This window comes from Mesoplodon bidens, assembly GCF_964165515.1.
Source record: "Mesoplodon bidens genome assembly, chromosome: 10".
Taxonomy (NCBI): Eukaryota; Metazoa; Chordata; class Mammalia; order Artiodactyla; family Ziphiidae; genus Mesoplodon; species Mesoplodon bidens.
The window spans coordinates 102,320,955-102,344,708 of NC_138172.1; the positions used below are offsets into that span (position 1 = coordinate 102,320,955).

At 46.6% G+C, this 23,754-nt stretch overlaps 1 protein-coding gene across 3 annotated transcripts in view; it reads left to right on the forward strand.

The window, feature by feature from the left end:
* Positions 1–23,754, forward strand: part of RPP40 (ribonuclease P/MRP subunit p40) — a 47,165-nt gene that overhangs the window by 20,094 nt on the left and 3,317 nt on the right. The window contains exons 3-8 of one of the 3 annotated variants that reach the window (XM_081245399.1): positions 13,146–13,348; positions 15,676–15,961; positions 18,296–18,440; positions 19,717–19,785; positions 21,146–21,241; positions 22,537–22,662. In XM_081245399.1, the coding sequence (XP_081101525.1) occupies positions 15,773–15,961; positions 18,296–18,440; positions 19,717–19,785; positions 21,146–21,241; positions 22,537–22,662 (625 nt within the window). In that variant the 5' untranslated portion in view covers positions 13,146–13,348; positions 15,676–15,772. The remainder of the gene's footprint in view (positions 1–13,145; positions 13,349–15,675; positions 15,962–18,295; positions 18,441–19,716; positions 19,786–21,145; positions 21,242–22,536; positions 22,663–23,754) is intronic. The other 2 variants (XM_081245401.1, XM_081245400.1) reach the window with 2 other exon arrangements.

The following is a 23,754-nucleotide window of genomic DNA, read 5'->3' on the forward strand; positions in this document are numbered from 1 at the left end:
AATATCCAAAAAGGATAAAGTAAAAGAAACAGGTCTAATATGGTGTCAGATTTGTTCTTCCCTATTAAAAAAGCATGAAAGAGACAGAACAGAATATCCATGAACTGTGGGAGAATTACAAAAGGTGTAACATACACATAATGGGAATACCAGAAGGAGAAGAGAGAAAGGAACAGAGGAAATATTTGAAGTAATAATGGCTGAGAATTTCCCCAAATTAATGATAAACACCAAACCACAGATCCAGGAAACTCAGAGAACACTATGCAGGCAAATACCCAAAAAATCTACACTAAGACATATTCTAACTGCAGAAAAATCAAGGACAAAGAAAATCTTGAAGAAAACAGAGGAAATAAAGACCTTACCTCTAGTGGGACAAAGTAAAATTCCATCTGTCTCAGGAATCATGCAAGCAAAATAGAAAAAACTCACCAACTTAGAATTCTGTATCCAGTGAAATTGTCCTTCAAAAGTAAAGGGGAGGGCTTCCCTGGTGGCACAGTGGTTGAGAGTCCGCCTGCCGATGCAGGGGACATGGGTTCATGCCCCGGTCCGGAAAGATCCCACATGCCGCGGAGCGGCTGGGCCCGTGAGCCATGGCCGCTGAGCCTGCACGTCCGGAGCCTGAGCTCCGCAACAGGAGAGGCCACAACAGTGAGAGGCCCGCGTACCGCAAAAAAAAAAAAAAAAAAAAAAAAAGTAAAGGGGAAATAGACATTCTCAGGCAAACAACATTGAGGGAGACACCCCCCCAACTACAAGGACCCGGCAGACGGAGTCAGTGCTGTGCCTGGACTACACATGGGAATCGGTCCAGGACGCACTGATGGGCTTGAGCGTGACGAAGTGATGACCACCTGTCCGCTCCTGGGCTACAGGACACCCCAGCTGGAGGGCTGCACCCTCCCCATGAAGCCCTGCCCTCAGCCAACCCACCCACAGCTACAGTCCTTCCCCGGCCTGTGAGCTTGTGCCCTAAACCTCGGGCTCCACAGCCTCCCGGGCTCAGGGCTGTGGCCTCTGTTTGGTGACACTGTGTCTCTCGAGTGGCCAGTTCGGTCGTGGGAGAGATGAGACAACCAGCCACGTTGGGCAGTTCCTTGTGAATTAACTTGTCTGCAGTCCCCTGAGTCCTTCTCTGCACAAGCAGGGCAGGGCCCCAAGCACAAATTCTACCTGAAAACCTGAAAGAAAAATGGAGCTGTCCATAGTGCTGGAATCGCTGAGCATGATGGAGCCCCGTTCAGCTCAGGGGACAGTGCCCTGCAGGCCGGGGTGCACTAGCGCCCCAGGAGCCACAGCATCAGGAGGAGCCCGATCCAGATCTAACAGGAGGGCGGTGGCTCAGGGCCGCCTCCCTGCTCCTCTCCGCTGCTTACGAGCTGGAAAGCAGACACGGAGTGATGCCTTCGGCCTGAGCTGTCTGTTTAAAAGCCACTTGTTAAATTGGAAGAGCCCCTTTCCCCTGGCCAATCCTTTCCTATTTTGTACAAATTAATTTATCCAAGTCCTTAATATTTTGACTCCTGAGGGAATATTAGGAGCTGGGCATATAAATATGGATAATAAATATTTGTTAAACAGATGTATTTACTGGGCAGCTACTATGTGCTTGGATGGTGCTAGAGCTAGAAAGCTGATAAAACATACTGCTTGTCCTCCAGGAGCAGTACTTAGCTGGAGATTGATTCACAAGTGTTTATTAGGTGCCCAGCACCCAGCAAGTAATAAAGAAGCGTCTCTTTACTTTTAGTTGGTGAACGGTGCAGATAAGTGTAGAGGCTGGGCCCTGAACCCAGCCTGGGGATTTGGGAGGTTGCGGGGAGTGGAGGGAAGGTGAGGCTTCCTAAAGGAAGTGAGGACGGAGTGCGTGGATGGGTGGACGTGAGCTGGCTGAGGAAGGACGGGATAGCAGGGGCCTTCGGAGACCCGACCCCGACAGAGCAGAATGAACATGTCAGGAGTGCATTTAGCAGTGAGCCGTGTGCGTGGTGAAAACAGTACACCATTCCCCTGGAAAGGTAGGGTGGACGAGGTAAGTTCTGGGCTGCTGGGGTCCAGCAGAGGCACACAGCACGCTCCACGTGCCTTCCTGGGTTGCCCGGAACATAGACATTAACTGAGAAGATTTCAGATGCCCTGCAGGACAGAAGGTGCTTGGTTATTAATAAATGCCACATGATAAATAGATCCCAGGGTCAAACTGGTTCAGAAGATGCAAATATCCACTGTGAATCTTTAGAGAGGGTAAAGTCTTCAATTTTCCAGATGGTCTGGGGAGATTTTCACCTGAGCATCTTGAGAAACAAGTGCTCAGAGTACACACTGGGGATGGCCACGTCAGCACCCAAGTGGCCGGGATGCCGCCTGGCAGGTCTCGTAGTTCTGATTCTCCCTGAGGATGCACTGCTCTCCAAGGTCAGCACAGCTGGAGGCATCTGGAGGGAGGAAGCTGCAAAGCACCAATGATGAGAAGACCCACAAATGGAGAGTGAAGGAAGGTGACCAGCTGACAACTTCAGTTTTACCCACAGCTCCTCTGTTGTGTGCTAGGTGTTGAAAGCCCTTCAGCTCTCAAAGTGCCAGCTCTACCTGATGGCTGGAAAGCATCTGCCCTTTCTTCTCTCATTTCTTTGCATTCTTCTGACCTCTTAAGGCAGTGCAGAGACTGGCATGGCTATTAAAGTCAACAACTATTTTTATAGGTGGAATGTCGGTTGGGAGAAAGGACTTCTTGATTGGAATAGGAAACATTGATTGGCAAGTAATTGTACATCTTTTGGTCCCTCGACACTTGAGAAATTTGTGCTTTCTAAGAATGGTGGTTTTCAGAGGAAAACTAGCTAAATTTTTTAGTGAAAGCTACATAAGAGTCATTTCTCATCCATATTATAAATGTCAGGGTTATCAGCAAGTGTAGGTCTTTCCTGGAGGATCTGACCCACTCTTGGGCTTCAAAGGGAGGAAAAGGAACAGATTTCTCCTGATTTCATAGAGTATCTGTTCTTGGGTCACTTGTACAAAATCATCGTTCCCCCAGTTACTCTTCTGACATCAGTATTCATTTCAATGTCATGTGATTTGCAGTTTTCATGATGCTCATGTCTTTTTAAGATCCTGTATGAAAAAAGGTTCTTACAGATCCCATAGCATTGTGCATTAGGCTTCATGTGTTCTTGCAGAGTTTGTAGATGTCGCCTTTAAGGGACGTCTCTCAGGACGGGGAGGACTTGGACTTGAGCAGAAGGGAGGTAACTGTGTGAGCAAATGGAGGTGGGAGTGGGGGGGGTGTTTGGGGTGGAGTTCTTGTGTTTATTTATCGTTACCTCTTATCATAATTGATCCCGGCCTCGGTGCCTTGAAGGAGCCAAGGTTAGGGCAGTGCAGGGGTGGTGGGCAACAGCATTCAGAAAGGGAAATGTATAAAGAGCAAATTTTGTACTAACCTTTGTTGTATCTACTTCATCTCCATTAGGTAGATGTCTTCTGCGTTTCGTGTATACTCCAGAATCATTCTTCATCCATGTGGAAGTCTGTCGTGTAAATTGCTTAAATTTTGAAAGTTATCCTATCTCTAAAATCAAATCTGGTTGGATGTTGCAACCTCCAGCCACCACCTTTCCTCTCCCGCCTAAGTCTTTCACACACTCATCCTTAGGAAGTTCTATATCATTTTCCTAAAATCATTAATAAAATGTAATTAAATACTTGCTCAGCTGCTTAAAGATGTGCATTATTGCACCAAAAAAATAGAGCTACTCAAAATTTACGATGTGAATGGAAGTAAAATCTTGCATTGTTTTCGATTAACTCTTAGTGTTGAAACCTTGTGTCTCCCATGTGTGAGGTTAAAAATCTGAGAAATTCACTAGTTTTAAAAGTGTCATTTGGGAATTCCCTGGCAGTCCAGTGGTTAGGATTCAGTGCTTGCATTGCCGTGGGCCCAGGTTGGATCCCTGGTCGGGGAACTAAGATCCCACAAGCCACATGACACAGCCAAAAAAAAAAAATGTCATTTAAGGGGGAAGGAAATGAAGGCCTGTGTTGATGTGAGTGTGTGATGATTCACACCTCTCTTTCTGGCTTGCAGTTTGAGGGCTGGGGAGTGACATTTTTATTCTGGGCAGGTCTCTCTGAGAATAAGCACAGTATGTGAACAAGGCAAGAAAGTCTCAGAATCCCGCTTTCTTCTCCCTTTCTCCAGATGAGCTAATGACTTACCATTCGTGCATTCCTCCTTCCCATTTTCGCTCTCTTTGCAGATGCCATCACAGAGTTCTTCTAACCACCCCCCGCCTTCGACAAAGTCAGACGGTTAGCGCTCGCTTTAGTGCATCCACTCCTGAGATGCCAGCTCACATCTGCCTGCCCGGGGATCAGCCACCACAGCCAATCCCCTGAGCCCCGTGTGCTTGGCCTCTGTCCTCTCAGACCGTCCCCAGGCACAGGGGACAGATCTCAGGCGGGGTGGACCTGAGCTTTGTCCAGAGTCAGACTGCTTGGTGAGGCCACCAGAGAGTTCTGGAAGGTCCCTTGATTGAAGATTTTGTGGTGGGTTTTGTTTCTTTGTTTGTTTTTGCGGTACGCGGGCCTCTCACTGTTGTGGCCTCTCCCGTTGCGGAGCACAGGTTCTGGACGCGCAGGCTCAGCGGCCATGGCTCACGGGCCCAGCTGCTCCGCGGCATGTGGGATCCCCCCGGACCGGGGCACGAACCCGTGTCCCCTGCATCGGCAGGCGGACTCTCAACCACTGCACCACCAGGGAAGCCCTTGTTTGTTTTTTTCAATTAATTTATTTGTTTTTATTTTTGGCTTGTCATGTCTTCGTTGCTGTGTGTGGGCTTTCTCTAGTTGCAGCGAGCGGGGGCTATTCTTCATTGCGGTGCATGGGCTTCTCATCGTCGTGGCTTCTAGTGTTGCGGTGCACGGGCTCTAGGCACACGGGCTTCAGTAGTTGTGGTGCGCACGGGCTCAGTAGTTGTGGCATGAGGGCTCAGTAGTTGTGGCTTGCGGGCCCTAGAGCACAGGCTCAGTAGTTGTGGTGCACGGGTTTAGTTACTCCGCAGCATGTGGGATCTTCCCGGACCGGGGCTTGAACCCGTGTCTCCTGCATTGGCAGGCGGATTCTTAACCACTGCACCACCAGGGAAGCCCCTCATGGTGGGTTTTGCAGCATGCCCTCTAGGCTAGGGTGCCAGCCTTTGGGGGCATGGACTTTCTCCTTGAATATGACCAGCACGGTGCCCAGCACATAACAGTGCTCATGAAACAGCATTTCCCTCTTTTTCCTGCGAGGGAGTTCCAGAAAAAGAACCACAAGGAAATTTCAGAAGAGAGACCACAATGTACAATTGAGGTAGATCAGGAATGTTTTGTGGTTGAGGGTGATTTGAACCAAGAATCGAAGCATAGGCACATTCGTTCACCAGATTCTATAGTCTCCCTGGTATAGTTCAGGTACTGCTACAGGATAAGAATATAATAGTGACGAAACAAACACAAGAGTTTGCAGTCTGATGAGTCAGACAGATGTTCATCAAATAATTGCGTAAATTAATACAAATTTAATTGGAAAGTGACCTAAATGTCCAGTGAATATGGGAAGGTAAAGTATAACATGTTTTTATATTTTTTTTCTTGAAATACAGTTGATTTACAATATTGTGTTAGTTTCAGGTGTACAGCAGAGTGATTTTTTTTGCAGATTATATTCCATTATAGGTTATTACAAGATATTGGGTATAGTTCCCTGTGCTCTACAGTAAATCCTTGTTGTTTGTTTTATGCATAGTAGTGTGTAACTGTTAATCCCATGCTCCTAATTTGTCCCTCCCTTCTCCTTCTCCCCTTTGGTAGCCATAAGTTTGTTTCCTATGATATGACATGTTCTTTTGATTTAATATTATATAGCCATTGAAATTGTTTCAAAGAATTCTGAAGTGATTACAGTAACACTGGTTATTTAAAAGGGGGTGTATAAAAGCAAAGAGTGTCATCTCTATTTTACAAAAACAAATGCATGATTGCCTCTGCACGGGAAAGTTGGTTATAGCACATTTTTCTTGCTTCTAGACGTAGGCTTGTAATGATACAAACTTCCCTCTTAGAACTGCTTTTGCTGCATCCCATACATTTTGGGTCATTGTATTTCTTTTTTTTTTTTTTTAAAGAAGATGTTGGGGGTAGGAGTTTATTAATTAATTTATTTATTTTGGCTGTGTTGGGTCTTTGTTCTTGTGCGAGGGCTTTCTCTAGTTGTGGCAAGTGGGGGCCACTCTTCATCGTGGTGTGCGGGCCTCTCACTATCGCGGCCTCTCGTTGCGGAGCACGGGCTCCAGACGCACAGGCTCCGTAATTGTGGCTCACGGGCCTAGCCGCTCCGCGGCATGTGGGATCCTCCCAGACCAGGGCTCGAACCCGTGTCCCCTGCACTGGCAGGCAGATTCTCAACCACTGTGCCAGCAGGGAAGCCCCTGTATTTCCATTTTTATTTGTCTCCAGGTATTTTTTTATTTCTTCAATGACCCACTGGTTGTTTAGTAGCATCTTTAGACTCTACACGTTTGTGTTTTTGCAGTTCAGACACATTCTAACCACCCTACATTTCACTCCCCAGGGGAGCCCCAGTTGCCCCCTGCCTTTCAGGGAGCCTCTCCAAGATAAGTAAGTGGGTCTGACCCAGGCTCCTTTCAGATTACTGGCTCTGCACCGGGACTTGGAGTGTGTGAGGTTTTGCACATGCCCTTTAAGAGGGGAGTCTCTGTTTGCTACAGCCCTTTGGCTCTCCTAAACATAAGCCCCACTGGTTATCAAAATCAGATGTTCTGGGGGCTCAACATCCCCTAGCAGGAACCCCAGGCTGGGAAGCCTGATATGGAGCTTGGACCCCTTTCTCCTCGGGGAGAACCTCTGCAATTTTGAAAATCTTCCCATTTGTGGGTCACCAAACTGGGGCATGTGTCTGACTATATTGCGTCTCCTCCTATCCATCTCACCATGGTTCTTTCTTTATGTCTTTAGTTGTGGGAAATCTTTTCTACTGGTCTCCAGCTCATTCTCATAGATAGTTGCTCTGTAAGTAGCTGTAATTTTGATGTGTCTGTGGGCGGAGGTGAGCTCAAGGTCTTCCGACTCAGCCACCTGGGCCACCCTCTCTGGTGGGCGTCTCAAAATCTGGGGTTTTTTTTCCCCTCCATCAAAGGGGACAGGAATTGTTGACGTACTGCTTTCTAGAGTACTTCAAGCAAATATGTTTCCGGTTTGAATATTATGGCTAATGAAATTGCCAGAGTGATGCCTTCTTAATTTTGCTCTCTGATGCTAAGTGCACGTGACAGGTCTGCTGGGTACTGCCCTCTCTGCCATCCAGCGGCAGGCAGGGACTCACGGGGACTCGCGTGACCCCAGCTGCTCTGCCTGCCTCCCTGGGAACGGGCTGCACTCAGCTGTGTCCTCCCTCCAAGCTTCAGGAGCCCAAGGCTCACTCTGTTGCTGAAAAATAGGAACCACAAGCATTTCTGGTGGTTTACTGTAAGGTGCAGTGATCTTCCTACAGCTTAAGGGACAGGTTCTAAAAAACAAGTATCAGGTAGAACTATTTTGCACACACTTTCAGGCTAACCATGAAAAAGAAATGTCCACTTGTTTAAGAAAATGCCACGATGTATGCTTTGTGATAAAAATTGTTTAATGATTGTTAATTGTCAAGCACCATGACCAAATAGTTCCAATATACGCAATGTATGTGATGGACAAATTAGTAACGGAACAATCAGTACTCTAATACAAAAATATCAAGAATAGGCAGTTTTAAAAAAGAAATTTAAAACTCTAATTAAAATATGAAAAGATTTTAAGCATCACTAATAAGAAATAAATATAAAAGCATACATATTAAAGGATCAGATTGGCAGAGATGAAAAAACTCACAATACTCAGCATCAGGAAGGAACTGGAAATGTGACTTCTTACTATCAGTGGGAATATTCATAGATACATTTCTGTAAGGCTGCTTGCCAAAATATTATGACAACTTAGAAGATGCACATGCTTTTTTGACATGACGGTTACCATCGTCCAGGATTCCTAAGTACAGCATTATTTATGTCACGTGACCGTGAGTGGGGCGCTTACTGGGCCCGGTCCCTCTGAGCTCTAACTCACTGCGTCCAGGGCTTACACTTAGCCCCAGGGGAAGCCCACGTTGCTGTGCTGGTGACTGAAGCGACGTTTATTCTGGACAGAAGGATCACAGATTCTAGAGCAGGGGCCTGACATGTTGTCAGAAGGAACGCTTTTCACTTCCTTCCATCAGATCACTAACATCTGCACAGGGCCGTCCTGGCAACTCTGCAGATGAGGGCTCACCCACGTGGCTCCCTCTCCAGGGCTCACACAGCTGCTTTGAAATCTTCCTGCAGATGCTTATCTAGGGCAAATACCTTTCTCCTCTCCACACTGTCTGGACTAGAGATCCACTGGGCCTGAGGCTGTGAGGAAACAGCAGGTTCCTCCTTTTCCCACTTCTTTACCACCTTTGTTAAAGCTTTGAGTTCCAGGGACAGCAGCCTTGTCACCCCACTCCGTTTTGGAACCTGGGCCACATGGACACCCCGAGTGTGTCCCGCCCCCCCAGGAACGTTGTTTGCTCTGTGAATGTCTCTACACGCAAGTGCCCTCAGATGCTCAGAGTAGTGAGTGTGATTATTGTGGTGTGGATTGTGTTGTCACGAGGCAGAATTTGGGCCTGGAGACCTACTTACATACACTTGGCACTGATTTACATACCAGCCCCTGACAAGTCACTCCAAATACTTGTCCACGAATTCAGCTATATGGTGCAGCCAACCACTGTTGTAGCCAGATCTGCTATTAAGGGCTTCACGCACATGAAGTACTGAGTAGATCTGTCAAAACGTAATCGTGATAATAATAAATCAGGGCTTCCCTGGTGGCGCTGTGGTTAAGAATCCGCCTCAGGGGACACAAGTTCGAGCCCTGGTCTGGGAAGACCCCACATGCCACGGAGCAATGAAGCCCGTGCGCCACAACTACTGAGCCTGCACTCTAGAGCCCGCGAGCCACAACTACTGAGCCCAGGTGCCACAACTACTGAAACCCGCATGCCTAGAGCCCGTGCTCCACAACTAGAGAAGCAACCGCAATGAGAAGCCCGCAGACCGCAATGAAGACCCAACACAGCCAAAAATAAATAAATAAATAAATCACTTTAAATAAAATAATAAATCAGCTCAGGCAGCTCACAAATACAGCTGCCAGTAGCTGCTCCTCAGCCCTGGTTCCTTGTGCTGGAGCGACGTCTCAGTCAACATTCTCTAGGGAAACTGTGCCTGTCTAACCCACTGCAGAAAAACAAAGAAGGAAAAGAAACTACCATTTCTTTACTGTCATCCAGTAGGCACTGTGCTAGTGCTGCAGTTATTTCCCTTTTTTTCCTATTATTTAATGTGAAATCTGCACAGGAAAGATCACGTGGATTGTGAAGCCTGCCTGCAGGGCTTGCAGTGCACAGTCTGCACCGCAGCTCTTCACTGACCTGAAAACACAGATACTACTGAACCCTATACATACATTATGATTTTTTCCCTATACCTACACACCTATGATAAAGTTTAATGTGTAAGTTAGGCATGGTAAGAGATTAACAGCAATAACCAATACTAAAATAGAACAATTGTAACAGTATACTGTAAAAATGTTATGTGGATGTGGTCTCTCTCTCAATATATCTTATCATACTGTATTCACCCTTCTTCTTGTGTCTGTGCGATGAGATGAAGTGAGGTGAATGGCGTAGGCATTGTGACATAGCATTAGGCTACTACTGACCTTCTGACCATATGTCAGAAGGGGGGTCGTCTGCTTCCTGTCATCCTGGATTCTCAGCCATGACGATGTGGATGGTTGGATGTCAGGAGCTGACGATGTCCATGGCAGGGGAACCCAGGCGGAACAGAGCCGGACAGGAGAGATTTCATCACATTACCCAGAATGGTGCCCAGTTTAAAACATGAATTTTTTATTCCTGGAATTTTTCACTTAATATTTTTGGACCGTGGTTGGCCATGGGTAACTGAAACTGCTGAAAGCGAAACCACAGCTCAGGGGGGGACTACTGTACCATTTTCCAATAAAAAGAGTCAGGGTTTCTTGGAGAAAAGGCTAATTCTAGCATTGAGGTGGAAGATACAAGATGAGCCTAGAGCATCTTAATAATGCCAGAAACTAAGAAGGTGCTTTTTTAAAAAAAAAAGTATGGAAATGTCAAAAAAAGCTGACCTGGAAGAGCTCCCAATGGCTCAAGCTGGAACAATATGAGCAACAAAATAAATGATGATAGCACTGGATTATTACCCAGAGGACGCAGTCGTCACCAGGATACCCCAATAATAATTACCGTAGGCAGGATTTGGTCCTGAATGCAAACATTCTGAGGGAAACTTAAAGGAGACACAGCATATTTGCCTCAGATATTTCCTCCAAATATTTATTAGTAACTTTTTTCTCTTATTTTCTTTAAAAGACCTATGAGTATTCAAAGCAAAAATTATAACATTGTATTGTGGGGTTTATAACGTGTAGACATACGATGTATGTCAACAGTAGCACAAAGGATACAGAGAGGTAAGTGGACCTGCTCTACGGAGAGGCTTTTATACTGTCCACATATGAAAATAGTACATTATTAGTTCTAAGTGGGTTGTAATATGTGAAAGATGCATATTGTAACCCCTGGAACGACCACTAAAACAATGCAAAGAGGTGGCGCTTAAATGCTAGTAAAGGAATTAAATGGAATACAAAAAGTATTTGTACAAGCATGCTCATAGACCCTTGAGCCACAGTAGCCAAAACCAGCAAATAACCCAAATATCCATACATAGAAAAATGTATCAACAAACTGATATGTTTATACAGGAGAATACAACTCAGAATATAGAGGAGCAAACTACAGGGGCACACACTGTGGATGAATCTCATAAACACACTGCTGAGTGAGACAAGCTGGCCGTGACACATTATTGTAGGATGACGGGCAAAATGAACCCGTGGTGAAAAAAATCACAAGAGCGTTTGCTTGTGGGGGGAGAAAAAAATTGCCTGGGAAGGAACTTGAGGGAATTTTCTGGAGGTGATGAAAATATTCTGTTCTTGAAAGGGGTGACGTATACATGGGTGCATTTATTTCTCACAGTGAATGTCTGTGCCTTTCAATGTATGTACCTCTTACCTCATGAAAAAGAAAAACAATTGAAAGAAAAGTGAAGGGTGGGTAGTAGCTTGAGGTATTGATGACAGAGAACTGGCAGATAATTAGTAGTCACTGCAGCTGGGTGACAGGTCTCATAGCATTTTGCTATTCTGTAAATGCTTTAAATTTTCTGTAACAAAATGCTTTTATAAAAAACGGAAATTGGTCTACAGTGTTAGCCGGTGAGGTGTTGGTTTCTTCGTGGAGGAGGGAGGGAGAAAGTGATGGTGGGCTGTGTCGGGGAGGCTGGAGTGAAGCTGGTGTTGCTCTTGGCCACACAAGTGTGTTCACTCTGTAATGACCCATCGAGGTGCCCGTGAATGATTCCTGCATATATCTCTGTATGCATGTTACTGCCAATAAAAATTTAAATGCTGCATATTTACACAAAAATCCTAACTCAGTATCTCAGAATAACAGCAGGGTTTTGTCTTGTTTTGAAGCAGGACATGTTCACTGATGGTCTCATCAGATGGATTTTAATATTCCAAAGTATTCACGTCCTAACCCTCAGGTGACGCCTTAGAGTCTTCCAGTTTTTGCCTCCGTTTGGTAGGTGGCGTGATTTTTATTTTTTATGATGCGATACTTTTTCCAGAGCAGCTCGCCAGGACCACGACTCTTAACACAGCGCCCCGTGCACAGTGTGCACTCAGAACCTGCAGAACTGGGTTGAATCAGGAATAAAACTAGTGGAAGGGATGCCAAGGATGGTAAGTAGGCAGTGCAGGGGAGGCTGAAAGGCCACGACCCAGCAGCAAACGCTTTTACTTGATAAACCATTTGGAACAAGTTCACTCAAAGATGCGGGTTTAAAGTGATGGTCTTCAGCCTTGACCAGGCCCTGTAATCACCTGGAGAGCCATAAAAAATACCGATGCCCAGGTCTCACTCTAGGGATTCTGATTTAATTGGTCTGTTGCACTCGGATTTAAGGAATTTTAAAAGCCCCCCAGGTGATGGTCCTGTGCAGCCAGGGGTGAGAACCACTGACTCAGGGCTGTCGATGCATTAGCTGCAAGTGACTTCCGTGTGTGCTACGGGGTCTCCGAAAACAGCTTTGCCCTGTTAAAAGCAAAGGACTACTTTACTCAGCAGCAGGAGGAAATGTCTTCTTAGCAGATCTATTTCTGTGTCACTTGCTTTCAGAGTCAGAGGTGGTTTTAGACGTGGTAGTTTGATTTAGTCTGTGTTGAAAATCATAAATAGCCTACAAGTACCAAAAAAAGATGAGAAGAATTTGCCAACATGTGGAGTGCATTATGTATTTTTCAAATTTCTCCTGTGATTGATTAGTAATGAAAACGAAATTGCTGGGGCCTGATTTCCTCAACTCAGCCCTTGGCCATTTCCCCAAGTTATTCCAAGTCTTTCCAAGACACTTCAGCACTCTCTCAAAGGGATTATTCCCACAGGTGAAGAGTACTAGACACTGAAATCTTTGCACAGTCTGTTCCTACTGCAGAAGTGTCCGCCTCCAGAACCTCGAATGGCTCGGGAGGCTGCTTCAGCAGTGGGTCCAGTGGCAGTGGGTGGGCTCTGAAGACAGGTGGACTTGATTCCCAGTCTCAGCCCAGCCACTCAGTAGCTGTGGGGCTTTGGACAAGTTACTGGACTTGGAACAGCTATATAAACCTCGTTTTCGAGAAAAGGCATCCTTGTACTGAGTGTACAAACGGCAGTGATTCTTCATCCCTCCCTGTATCCAAGCCCTTTGAAATGTGATTTTACAGCTGCTCCCACTGAGAGGTAGAATCTGTTCCTCAAAACCTTGCATCAGGGCTGGCCAGTAGAATGCAGTGGGCATGCCAGTGGGCCAGCTTGGGACCTCGGCTTAAAAGGTCTTAGATGCTTCTGCTTTTTCTTTCAGAACCCTGCCGTCTCCATGACAACAAGCCCATGTTAGCCTGCTGGAGGATGAGATACTTCAGGGAGTAGAACCAAGGTCCCCAGTCAACAGCCAGCTCCTCACCAGAAGTAGAGCCCCCTAACCAACCTGCAGCTGACCACACATGCACGAAGGAGCCCAGCTGAGACCAGAAGAATTGTCTAGCTGAGCCCAGCCTGAGCTAGGTGAGTATTGGGGTGGCTTCTTATGCAGCAGTAGCTAACTAATACATACGCCCACTGCAGACAGGATGCCAGGGTTCAATGATATGTTCATCACAAGTGACTTGGCAAACAGTAGGCACTCAATAGGTGCTGGTTTCCCTCTCCCCTTGTTTAAAGTTGGATCTCTTGAGTTATACAGAAATTCTTGTCATCATGTATGCTTGTGATTGGTGCTTAACTGCACTCAGTGCCCCACCTGACAGGAGGAAAGAGGCAACCAGAGTCTGACCACTAGGGCCCAAGGCCAGATCGCAACATAAGAAGTTTGTCTTTAATCTGTTCCCTCCAAATCTAAACTCTGGAGGTCAAGGTTGTGGACAGATTTGAAGACACTGGGCTCCACCCTCTGGGGGCCCCATCTTCCCTCCTTTGCTGTCTGATCTCTGGACAGGGGGAATGGGCCACACCAAGCAGCAGCTGGGACGCAGAGGTCGAGCTTTGGAAGCTTCCTGCTTGCACCCCTCCGCTCCCTCCCTGGACTTGACACCGTCTCTCCCCACTTTGGGTCTGAGGAGAGATGTTGGTAGGGCTTTGAGCTCTAGAAACCAGAAAATCGGACACAATGGTATGAACAAGCAAGGGCAGATGAGGCCGCAGAGGTTGGCAGGGGCCAGGTTAATTAAACCTTTATTCAACTGCAAGGAGAAGCCAGTGACAGGGTTTAAGTGGGGGCGGGGGTTGCATATATCATGTTGTTCACATTTTCCAGAGATCAGTCTGGATGCTGAGTGGAGGACAGACTGTAGGAGGGCAAGACGGCCGGGAGGCTGTGACTGGCAGTGGTTGTAGGGTGGAGACAGTGGGGAGGGGCTGCAGAGCCATTTCAGTGAAGCATTGTGGAGAAAAGCTGGAATGAAACAGGTTCCGGAGAGAATGTGAGGAGAAGCAGCCCTAATGGGGCAGAGAAACAGCGGCAACGCAGAGCGACCTGTGGTCAAAAGAGGTCTGCTTGTTTAATGCACAACACGAAGGTGTGTTTGTCCGCTGACAAACCACCCAGTGGGGAGGGAGGGAGGGAGGAATGTGATCGGCGAGGGACATTACACACGCAGAACTCTGGGGAGGTAGGCAGAAAGGACTCCTCAGCCCCAAACTGACTTGAAGTTGCAGCTTTCATCTGTGAAATAAATAGGATTTTGGCCTTCTATTTCATAACACAGGACACCCCGCAGATCATATCCTCGTCATGCTTCCCTGTAAGAACACCTCTGAGTTCTCAACACCCAAAATGCACAGCAGCTACTTATCTCGCCATACATTTTCCAGCTGAAGTTCATAGGTATAGAATTTACACTAAGCCTTCAAAACTTAATACAATATTTTGGGCTTCCCTGGTGGCGCAGTGGTTGAGAGTCCGCCTGCCGATGTAGGGGACACGGGTTCGTGCCCCGGTCCAGGAAGATGCCACATGCCGCGGAGCGGCTGGGCCCGTGAGCCATGGCCGTTGAGCCTGCGCGTCCGGAGCCTGTGCTCCGCAACGGGAGAGGCCGCAACAGTGAGAGGCCCACATACCGAAAAAAAATAATAATAATAATAATGGAAAATAGGTTTTCCTTAGAGTATTCACAGAGATAATCTGACATCTAAGGCACAGGATACTGACATTAATGGCAGAGGACTTTCCAGTCTGTCTTAGTTTTAGATTTGTAAATACCTTCCAAATTACTTAAGTTCTATTCTTCCAAATCTTATAGTAAAACTGATGCTCCATAAGGCTGTACTACAAATATTCTGCTGTTTTGCGTCCTCTCTGCATAGAATTGGGACTGTGCATACTCCAGTTTGAGAAGCATGCAGTAGTACAGCACTTGGAGTTGATCAGAAAACTTAGATGGAAAAATGCATTATCACTGTAACCTCCAATAGCAAGAAATTATTAAAATCGGTTCCAAAAGGATTTTTTTTTTTTTTTCTTTTTGCGGTATGTGGGCCTCCCACTGCCGCGGCCTCTCCCATTGCGGAGCACAGGCTCCGGACGCGCAGGCCCAGCGGCCATGGCTCACGGGCCCAGTCGCTCCGCGGCATGTGGGATCCTCCCAGACCGGGGCACGAACCCGTATCCCCTGCATTGGCAGGCGGACTCTCAACCACTGCGCCACCAGGGAGGCCCAAAAGGATATTTTTAAAAGCATTTGAAAGTGGTTCTGAAGGGGTCTTAAGGAGTCCTATTAAAGGTATTATGTATTACCTTTAGACACAAACTTCCTTAGCAATTTGGGAAGGAGCAACCTGGGGCCTAGAGGAAGGATTCTGGCAAGAGAACTAATTTCAGGTAGGGCACCTTGCAGGTAACCATCAGCGAGCTTCTGCCAGAAGCCTAGGCCCGCCCCCAGCACGAGCCCCGCCCCTACCCGGGACCGCCTCAACACGTGCGGCGTGCCTGCAATGCGCATGCCCGCGGGGAAGGGGCGGGGCGAGCCGAACCCTGGCAGGGCCTGCGTGAGGAAGACCATGGCCATGCTGTGTCGGCTGCGAGAGGTGCCCCGGCACTTGCTGGTCTGCGAAAAGTCCAACTTCGGCCACGACAAGTCGCGCCACCGGCATCTCGTTGAGACGCACTATCACAACTACAGGGTGAGTCCACATCCCGGGCCCGCCGACCGCACACCATCCCGCCGGCGGTGGAGGCTTGGGGAAAGCCGCGCTCTGCTCCCCCCGCTCTCGGCGCGCGGAGGGGCGGGGCCTTTTGCCAGGCATGCTGGAAACTGTAGTCTCTAGCCGCTCCAGGCCTGTGGTTTGCCCCCCCCAACCCCCGGACTACAAGTCCCAGGATGCACCGGCGCGGGGCGGTGTTCCGCCTTCGGAGGGAGGAGCAGGGTGGCGTGCGCCTGACAGAGTTCGCCGCGCCTCTGGCCACTTACTCCGGCCCCGAACCGCCGCGGGTGGGGTGCGTCCCGGGAGGGGCGGGGCCGGGACGAGGGACTGACGGGTGTGACCCGCAGCCCGGGACGGACCCGCCCTTTCCCCACCCCGGCTTCCTTCCCCCACCGCGTGCTCGCGGGTCATTGTAGAGCCTCGTACGGAGTCCGGGAAGCTGCTTTCCCTTCTGAACCGCTTATGGGCGCTAGTTTGATACCTGAGAAACCTACCCCTTTGCCTGCTGCCTCTGCGTTGTCCAGCCAGAGTGCACCATTTCGGCAGCTTTTGCAGAAATTCGCCGAGGCTTCCCTGCTCGTATGCACAACTTTAGAGCGGCTTTCGCTGTTGCTTCGTGAAAATGTCACCCTCTCGGGCGCCTTTTTCGCGAATGTGGTGGTTGAAGCATCGGTGAGGTTAATTATCAGTTTATCCAGGATCTGCTGAGAGTAGAAGAGAACATCCCTAATTCCCAGGTAGTGTATGCTGGGCGGGCTTCACCAACCCATTTAAGTGGAGAGGGCTTCAGAATAAACCTTACAATGAAAATGCTTTAAGCCTTTTACACTTTAAATCGACCAGCCTAATCTCAACTCAGGCCTGACTGGCTAGTTTCTCAGACACAACTGGTGATCCTGGTCCTTCAGGGACAAACTGGTGTCCCAGCTTCGGGAGGGTGGTTTTTCAAGGTGTGGAGCACCTGGGTGACGTTTGAAACCTGTCGGGTTGACTATCTCTGCTTTGGATGGAAAGTTCATCACAGACAGCAGTCGGGGATGTGTACCTTATCTCTCCCGTCCCATCTGTAAAGTTTTCTATCTGTAAAGGGTAAACATCCAGCAGACTTCTGCTTCCATGTAACCTCTTAATAATTGGTGTCCCTAAATTCCTTATACCCTAAGGGACAGTTCCTTTGATTCCAGCCTGGTACTAGGATACACAGATCTAGGGATATTCAATTGTACTATATTTCCCTAAAAATTAATGTAGTGATAGGAACGGGACATAAAATATATTGCTCATTTGTAAAAGATGAAACACAAACAAGGGCTTCCCTGGTGGCACAGTGGTTAAGAATCCGCCTGCCAGTGCAGGGGACACAGGTTCAAGCCCTGGTCCGGGAAGATCCCACATGCCGTGGAGCAGGTAAGCCCGTGCGCCACAACTACTGAGCCTGCGCTCTAGAGCCCGCGAGCCACAACTACTGAGCCCGTGTGCTACAACTACTGAAGCCTGCACGCCTAGAGCCCATGCTCTGCAACAAGAGAAGCCGCCGCATGAGAAGCCACGCACAGCAACAAAGAGTAGCCCCCGCTCACCGCAACTAGAGAAAGCACGCGCGCAGCAAGGAAGACCCAACGCAGCCAAAAATAAATAAAATTAATTTTAAAAAATTATTTAAAAAAAAACCGTAAGCAAGAGCTTCCCATTAAAATTGTTTTGCTCATTCACCTTTCCTGTACTGTAAGCTTGAATACAGAAATGGAAAACTTGAGTTGTCAAATTTCTCTTTTCCTGAGATTAGTAAGTTTTGGGGTTTTTTTTTCTATTTTTATTTTTATTTTTAAAATTTTTATTGGAGCATAGTTGCTTTACAATGGCGTGTTAGTTTCTACTGTACAGCAAAGTGAGTCAGCTATACGTATACATATAGCCCCTCTTTTCTGGATTTCCTTCCCATTTAGGTTACCACAGAGCAGAGTAGAGTTCCCTGTGCTATACAGTAGGTTCTCATTAGTCATCTATTTTATACATAGTATCAATAGTGTATATATGTCGATCCCCATCTCCCACTCTGAGATTGGTAAGTTAATTTCAGAGTTTTTTTGAAAGCTGTGGAGGAATGGTTAGCAGCCTTCATGATGTTGTATCATCCCTAAAAACCTGGGTGTTGATCTACATGAAAATAAGACTTGTTTAAACCTATAATGGAGTATAATCTGCAAAAATACTGAATCACTATGCTGTACACATGAAACTAATGTAATATTGTAAGTCAGCTATGTGTCAATTAAAAAAAATAAGACTTGTTTATATTGCACATTCCAATAGGTTTCATTTCTGATTCCTGAATGTGGGATACTATCAAAAGAACTGAAAGACCTGGTCATGGACTCTGGACCCTATTACTTTGTGAAGGATTTACCTCTTCATGAGTTAATCGCACACGAATTCATCAATACTTTTGTCAAGAAAGGTAAGAAAAGCCGTGTAGTGTCTATGAACGCGGTGAGGTGAGGAAGTCCAGGGAGATCACATGGCAATACCAGGGTCCTTCTCTTGTTCTGAATAGGACTGCTGGAGATCGTCTGCGTGGTCAGGTGTGTGCATCCGTCCCGCAGTAGCTCAGCCGACTCTGTGTGCCCTGATTAGGTGGTGGTTTCTGATCGCGCTGGTCCACAGGGGTTGTGTGGGCGTGTGTCATATGAGGGTTAACGGAGAGGAAAGTCTGTCGACCGCTGTGTTCAGATGCGCTGCTGCTGGGTGTGTGGCTGCGGAGACAGACCTCTGTTCTCCCCGCAGTCCCCATGACAGCTGTCTGGAGAGGGTGGTCTCCTGATGCAGCCACAGCTGCTGGCCCCAGAGTCAGGTGCTGATTGGGATTCAGCATCTTCAGCTTAGACGTTGTGGCTCTCAGCCTCGCCTGTGCACCTCATTCCCATCTGTGTCTGCTTGGTGGATTGGCTTGTTCCAGTTATATCCTAGGAGCCACTTGTTTGAAACTATTTCAGCGTGCCTTTAGGGATCCCCCCTCACTATATACATCACTGCACAAGGGCCACTGACATCTTGTCTTTGGTCTCATGGACATAATTCCTTTCTTTGGTTCTGAAGCTTGATGCTGGGGGATTCCCTGGTGGTCCAGTGGTTAGGATTCCTCACTTTCATGGCTGAGGACCCAGGTTCGACCCCTGCTCGGGCAGCTGGGATCCCACAAGCTGTGTGGTGTGGTCAAAAAAAAAAAAAGAAGTCTGAGGCTATTTTGTTAACAGTGTGGACACTGGCCATGGCAGGGGCTTTTACATAGCTGACCCGACTTAACCCTGGCAACAACACTATGAAATAGGCCTGCAACCCCCATTTTACAGGTGAGAAAATTGAGGCTCAGAGAAATGGAGTAGCTTTCTTGACTTCACACAAGTTTGTGGCACATTTTGAGTCTTCATCTGGAACTCTGCCTTTCAGGTGTGTACGCTCACCTGCTCTTCCACTTTGTGCCCCTCTACCAGCATCCCCGGAGGTATGCGCTCCATCCTGAGTCCATTTTCTGCTCGTTGGTAGCCAGCTTGCACAGACAGGCCCTAGGCAGGGGCGTGAACTAGCTGTGCTTGGCCTTGCGTGTCCTCCAGCTTGGCTGAGTGAGCTGGAGCAGTGACCCGGAAGGTTTGTTATCCTGCGAAAATAATCCACTGACTTCTTGCAGGTGTGATTTTTTTCTTGTCTTAATTTCTCCTCTGGGTTTTCTCTTACAGGTGCGTGCTATGCACTAACGTACAACACAAATATTGACGAGGATAATACTGTGGCTCTGCTACCAAATGGTAACCACACTCATATTTTCTTCTTTCTTAATTATGGAGGAAACACAAACGGTAAAAAAGAGTCAAGTCATTCGGATGTAAAGTGAAAGTCCCCCCTTTCAGCCCCGTCCCTCCAAACTCACTGCCATTCTCAGCAGGCATTCTTTTTTTTTTTTAAAGAATCAATTTTATTTATTTATTTATTTATGGCTGTGTTGGGTCTTTGTTGCTGCGCGCCGGTTTTCTCTAGTTGCGGTGAGCGGGGGCTGCTCTTCATTGCGGTGCGTGGGCTTCTCATTGCTGTGGCTTCTCTTGTTGCGGAGCACAGGCTCTAGGCATGCGGGCTTCAGTAGTTGTGGCTTGCGGGCTCAGTAGTTGTGGTGCACGGGCTCTAGAGCGCAGGCTCAGTATCTGTGGCGCACAGGCTTTGTTGCTCTGTAGCACGTGGGATCTTCCTGGACCAGGGCTCAAACCCGTGTCCCCTGCATTGGCAGATGGATTCTTAACCCCTGCACCACCAGGAAAGCCCCTCAGCAGGCACTCTTGTTAGCAGGTAGGTGTTCATTCTTCTAGACATTTTCTATGAATTTATAAACACAACCAGGTTCTTTTTTTTAAAAAATATATATATTACGTCATAGTCCATTGTTTCTCAGTTTGCTTTTTTCCCAGGCTGTATATCCTAAACATCTTTCCCTATTAGTACATACAGTTTTGGGGGTTTTTTTGTTGTTTTTTTGTTTTATTTATTTTTGGCTGTGTTGGGTCTTGGTTGCTGCACGCGGCGGGCTTTCTCTAGTTGCGGCGAGTGGGGGCTACTCTTTGTTGCGGTGCGTGGGCTTCTCATTGCAGTGGCTTCTCTTGTGGATCACGGACTCTAGGTGCGCGGGCTTCAGTAGTTGTGGCTCGCGGGCTCTAGAGCGCAGGCTCAGTAGTTGTGGTGCACGCAGGCCCAGTTGCTCCGCAGCATGTGGGATCTTCTTGGACCAGGGCTCAAACCTGTGTCCCTTGCTTTGGCAGGCAGATTCTTAACCACTGCACCACCAGGGAAGCCTAGAACATACAATTTTAATTTACTATTTTTAATGTCTTGAAAATATTCCAAAGAAGAAGAATACCATAATTTGTTTACTCTTTCTTTAATAAAAATTTAGATAGTTTCTAGTTTCACTATAATAAATGATGTCTTTGTACATATAATTATAAATAATACCCTTGTATTATAAATAAGATACATGTATGAATAAATAATATCCTTGTATTATAAATAAGATCCTTGCGTGCACTGGTATTTAACTGCTCAATTTGTCTTGCTTTCTCTTAGTCAGAGAACACATTATATTTTTAACATCTCTTATGGTAATTATTATTTGATTTATAGGGAAATTAATTTTATCCCTGGATAAAGACACTTATGAAGAAGCTGGACTTCAAGGTCGTCCATCTCAGTATTCTGGCAGGAAAACCATGAAATTTAGTAAGTATTATGCTCACTCCATCAGTTTCTAACAAGGTAGTAGTGTTCCTGTAGCAATTTGAATTTAAATGTTTGAATTGCCTCTGTTCTCTTTGTTCAGAAGAAGTGTGGCTTTTTCTTGTCTTTAAAACTCCTTACTCCGGGGGCTCTCGGGTGGGCATCAGATAGGATGAGATAGATACTGCTGTGCATCTGTTTGTCTTCAGCTGTCGGCTGCATCTTGAAAAGATCACAGACTTGGACATGGTCCATTAGATACATACGTTTTGGGTCACAAATTCAAAGTGATGAACCCACTTGTTCCTTTTCTTTTAAATTGAAGTATAGTTGATTTACAATGTGTTAATTACTGCTGTACAGCAAAGTGATTCAGTTATACATATATATACATTCTTTTTCATATTCTTTTCCATTATGAAAAAGAATATCTTTTTCATATTCTTTTCCATTATCACAGGGTATTGAATATAGTTCTTTGTGCTCTACAGTAGGACCTTGTTGTTTAACCAGTCTATATATACCAGTTTGCATCTGTTCCAACTTGTTCTTAGTAAAGAATTTCCTTTAATTTTCCCAAGTTTTATGTGACTAGTAGAAATTCATCCACGAGTGAAGAGATGTAGTTCTGTTGATGGTCTGGCTTGAACATCAGTAGTTACGGCTGCCACCTCCACAGCTAGGTTAGAGTTGATCTCTGCCCTTGGTCTTTGACTAGGAAAAATGTGAATTTAAAACACCTGTTGTGGGACTTCCCTGGTGGTGCAGTGGTTAAGAATCTGCCTGCCAGTGCAGGGGACACGGGCTCGAGCCCTGGTCCGGGAAGATCCCACATGCTGCGGAGCAACTAAGCACATGTGCCACGACTACTGAGCCTGCGCTCTAGAGCCCGTGAGCCACAGCTACTAAGCCCACGCGCCTAGAGCCTGTGCTCTGCAACAAGAGAAGCCACCACAATGAGAAGCCCGTGCACCACAACGAAGAGTAGCCCCCGCTCACTGCAACTAGAGAAAGCCCACGTGCAGCAAAGACCCAACACAGCCAAAAATAAATAAAAATAAATAAATTTTAAAAATAAATTTAAAAAAAACACCTGTTGTAATTATCTCTCAATGCCAGAAATGTCCATCAGAGGCAGAGTTTTGGTTTGGTAACCCAAAGGGAGGGCAAGAAATACAAAATAACTTTTTTTATCCATAAAACTTCTAAAACTCCTGATGTTTTTAATCTAGCATGTTTTGCACAGTGCAAGCTGTGTGTCTATGAATGAACTGTTTATTCCTCTCCATTTTTTTAAGTTGTTTCCATTGATTTGATGGATTTATCCTCTAAACTGGACTCTAAGAAGTATAAAAGAATATCTTGGGCTTTCAAAGAAAAGAAACCATTGAAATTTGATTTTCTTTTGGCGTGGCATCAGACAGGTATGAAAAATAAAATGGGTAATGATGGAGTGGTTTTGAAATCTAATGGTTAATTAAAGGGGAGTAGTGGGGATGGAATGGTGATTCATCCCAGCAGTCAGGGACGTTGTGTACGTAGATGGATACAGGTGTCCCCCACTTTTCGAAAGTTCACTTTATGCTCCTTTACTTTTACAAAAGCAAAAAGTGAAAATAGTGTACAGCGTGTGTTTTGCAGCGAGCTGCTATAGAGGCAGTGTGCACCCCAGCAGCGAGAGTGGCACCCCCAGCTCCCTCCCCCAGAACGGCGCTCAGCGTTTAGCCTCTAGCCGGCAGAGCTTTGAACTGTGTCTTTGAGCGTTTATTTCATGCATCTGTTAGCAAAATGTGTCTTAAGGTAATTGCTTCTTCCCTTTATGCCATTTCGACTTAATGAAAGGTTTTGTAGGAACACTACTTTGGGATGGGGGGAAACCTGTAAACATTGTTAAGGAAACTGCTTTGGCCCCTCTGGCATCCCTGAGCGCCATAGTCCGGGATCATCTCAGCATGCAGCCGTCCGTCTCCACCTCCTTGGGTTGTGTGTCGATCAGGAGCTCCTGAGGGTGGTGTCAGGGCAACTAACCTTTGTCCATTTCTCCCTTTCCCTCCTCCAGCTTCCCTCCAACAGCCTTGGCTGGAGTGTTTTAAAATAACACCAGTTATACTGATAGACACAAACTGCTTATTCGTTATTGCAGGGTAGTAATCAGGCATATCATTAAATGTCAGATTAAATTTGTTGTGCCTTTTAATTGATTAGAACAATACATTTAGTTCAGAGTTTCATGTTCAGCAAACATTTTAATCGGCTTACAACTGCCATGTACCTCGCTCCTTTTAGAAGTGTATCTTTGGCCCAAAACAAGATTAAATGAATCAAATCATCACAATTACAATGGTGTAGTTCTCTCTTGGAGAAGAGGGAAGCCCATAGGTCCATTTTGGAAATAGGTCCATCTGTCTGCTCCTCCTGGAAAGTTCATGGTCACTGGGTGCTACAGGGTTGCCTGGGTGAGGCCTAGGTCTGTAATACTTGGGTGCTTCTGTGTGTGGTGCAGACACAGAGGGCAG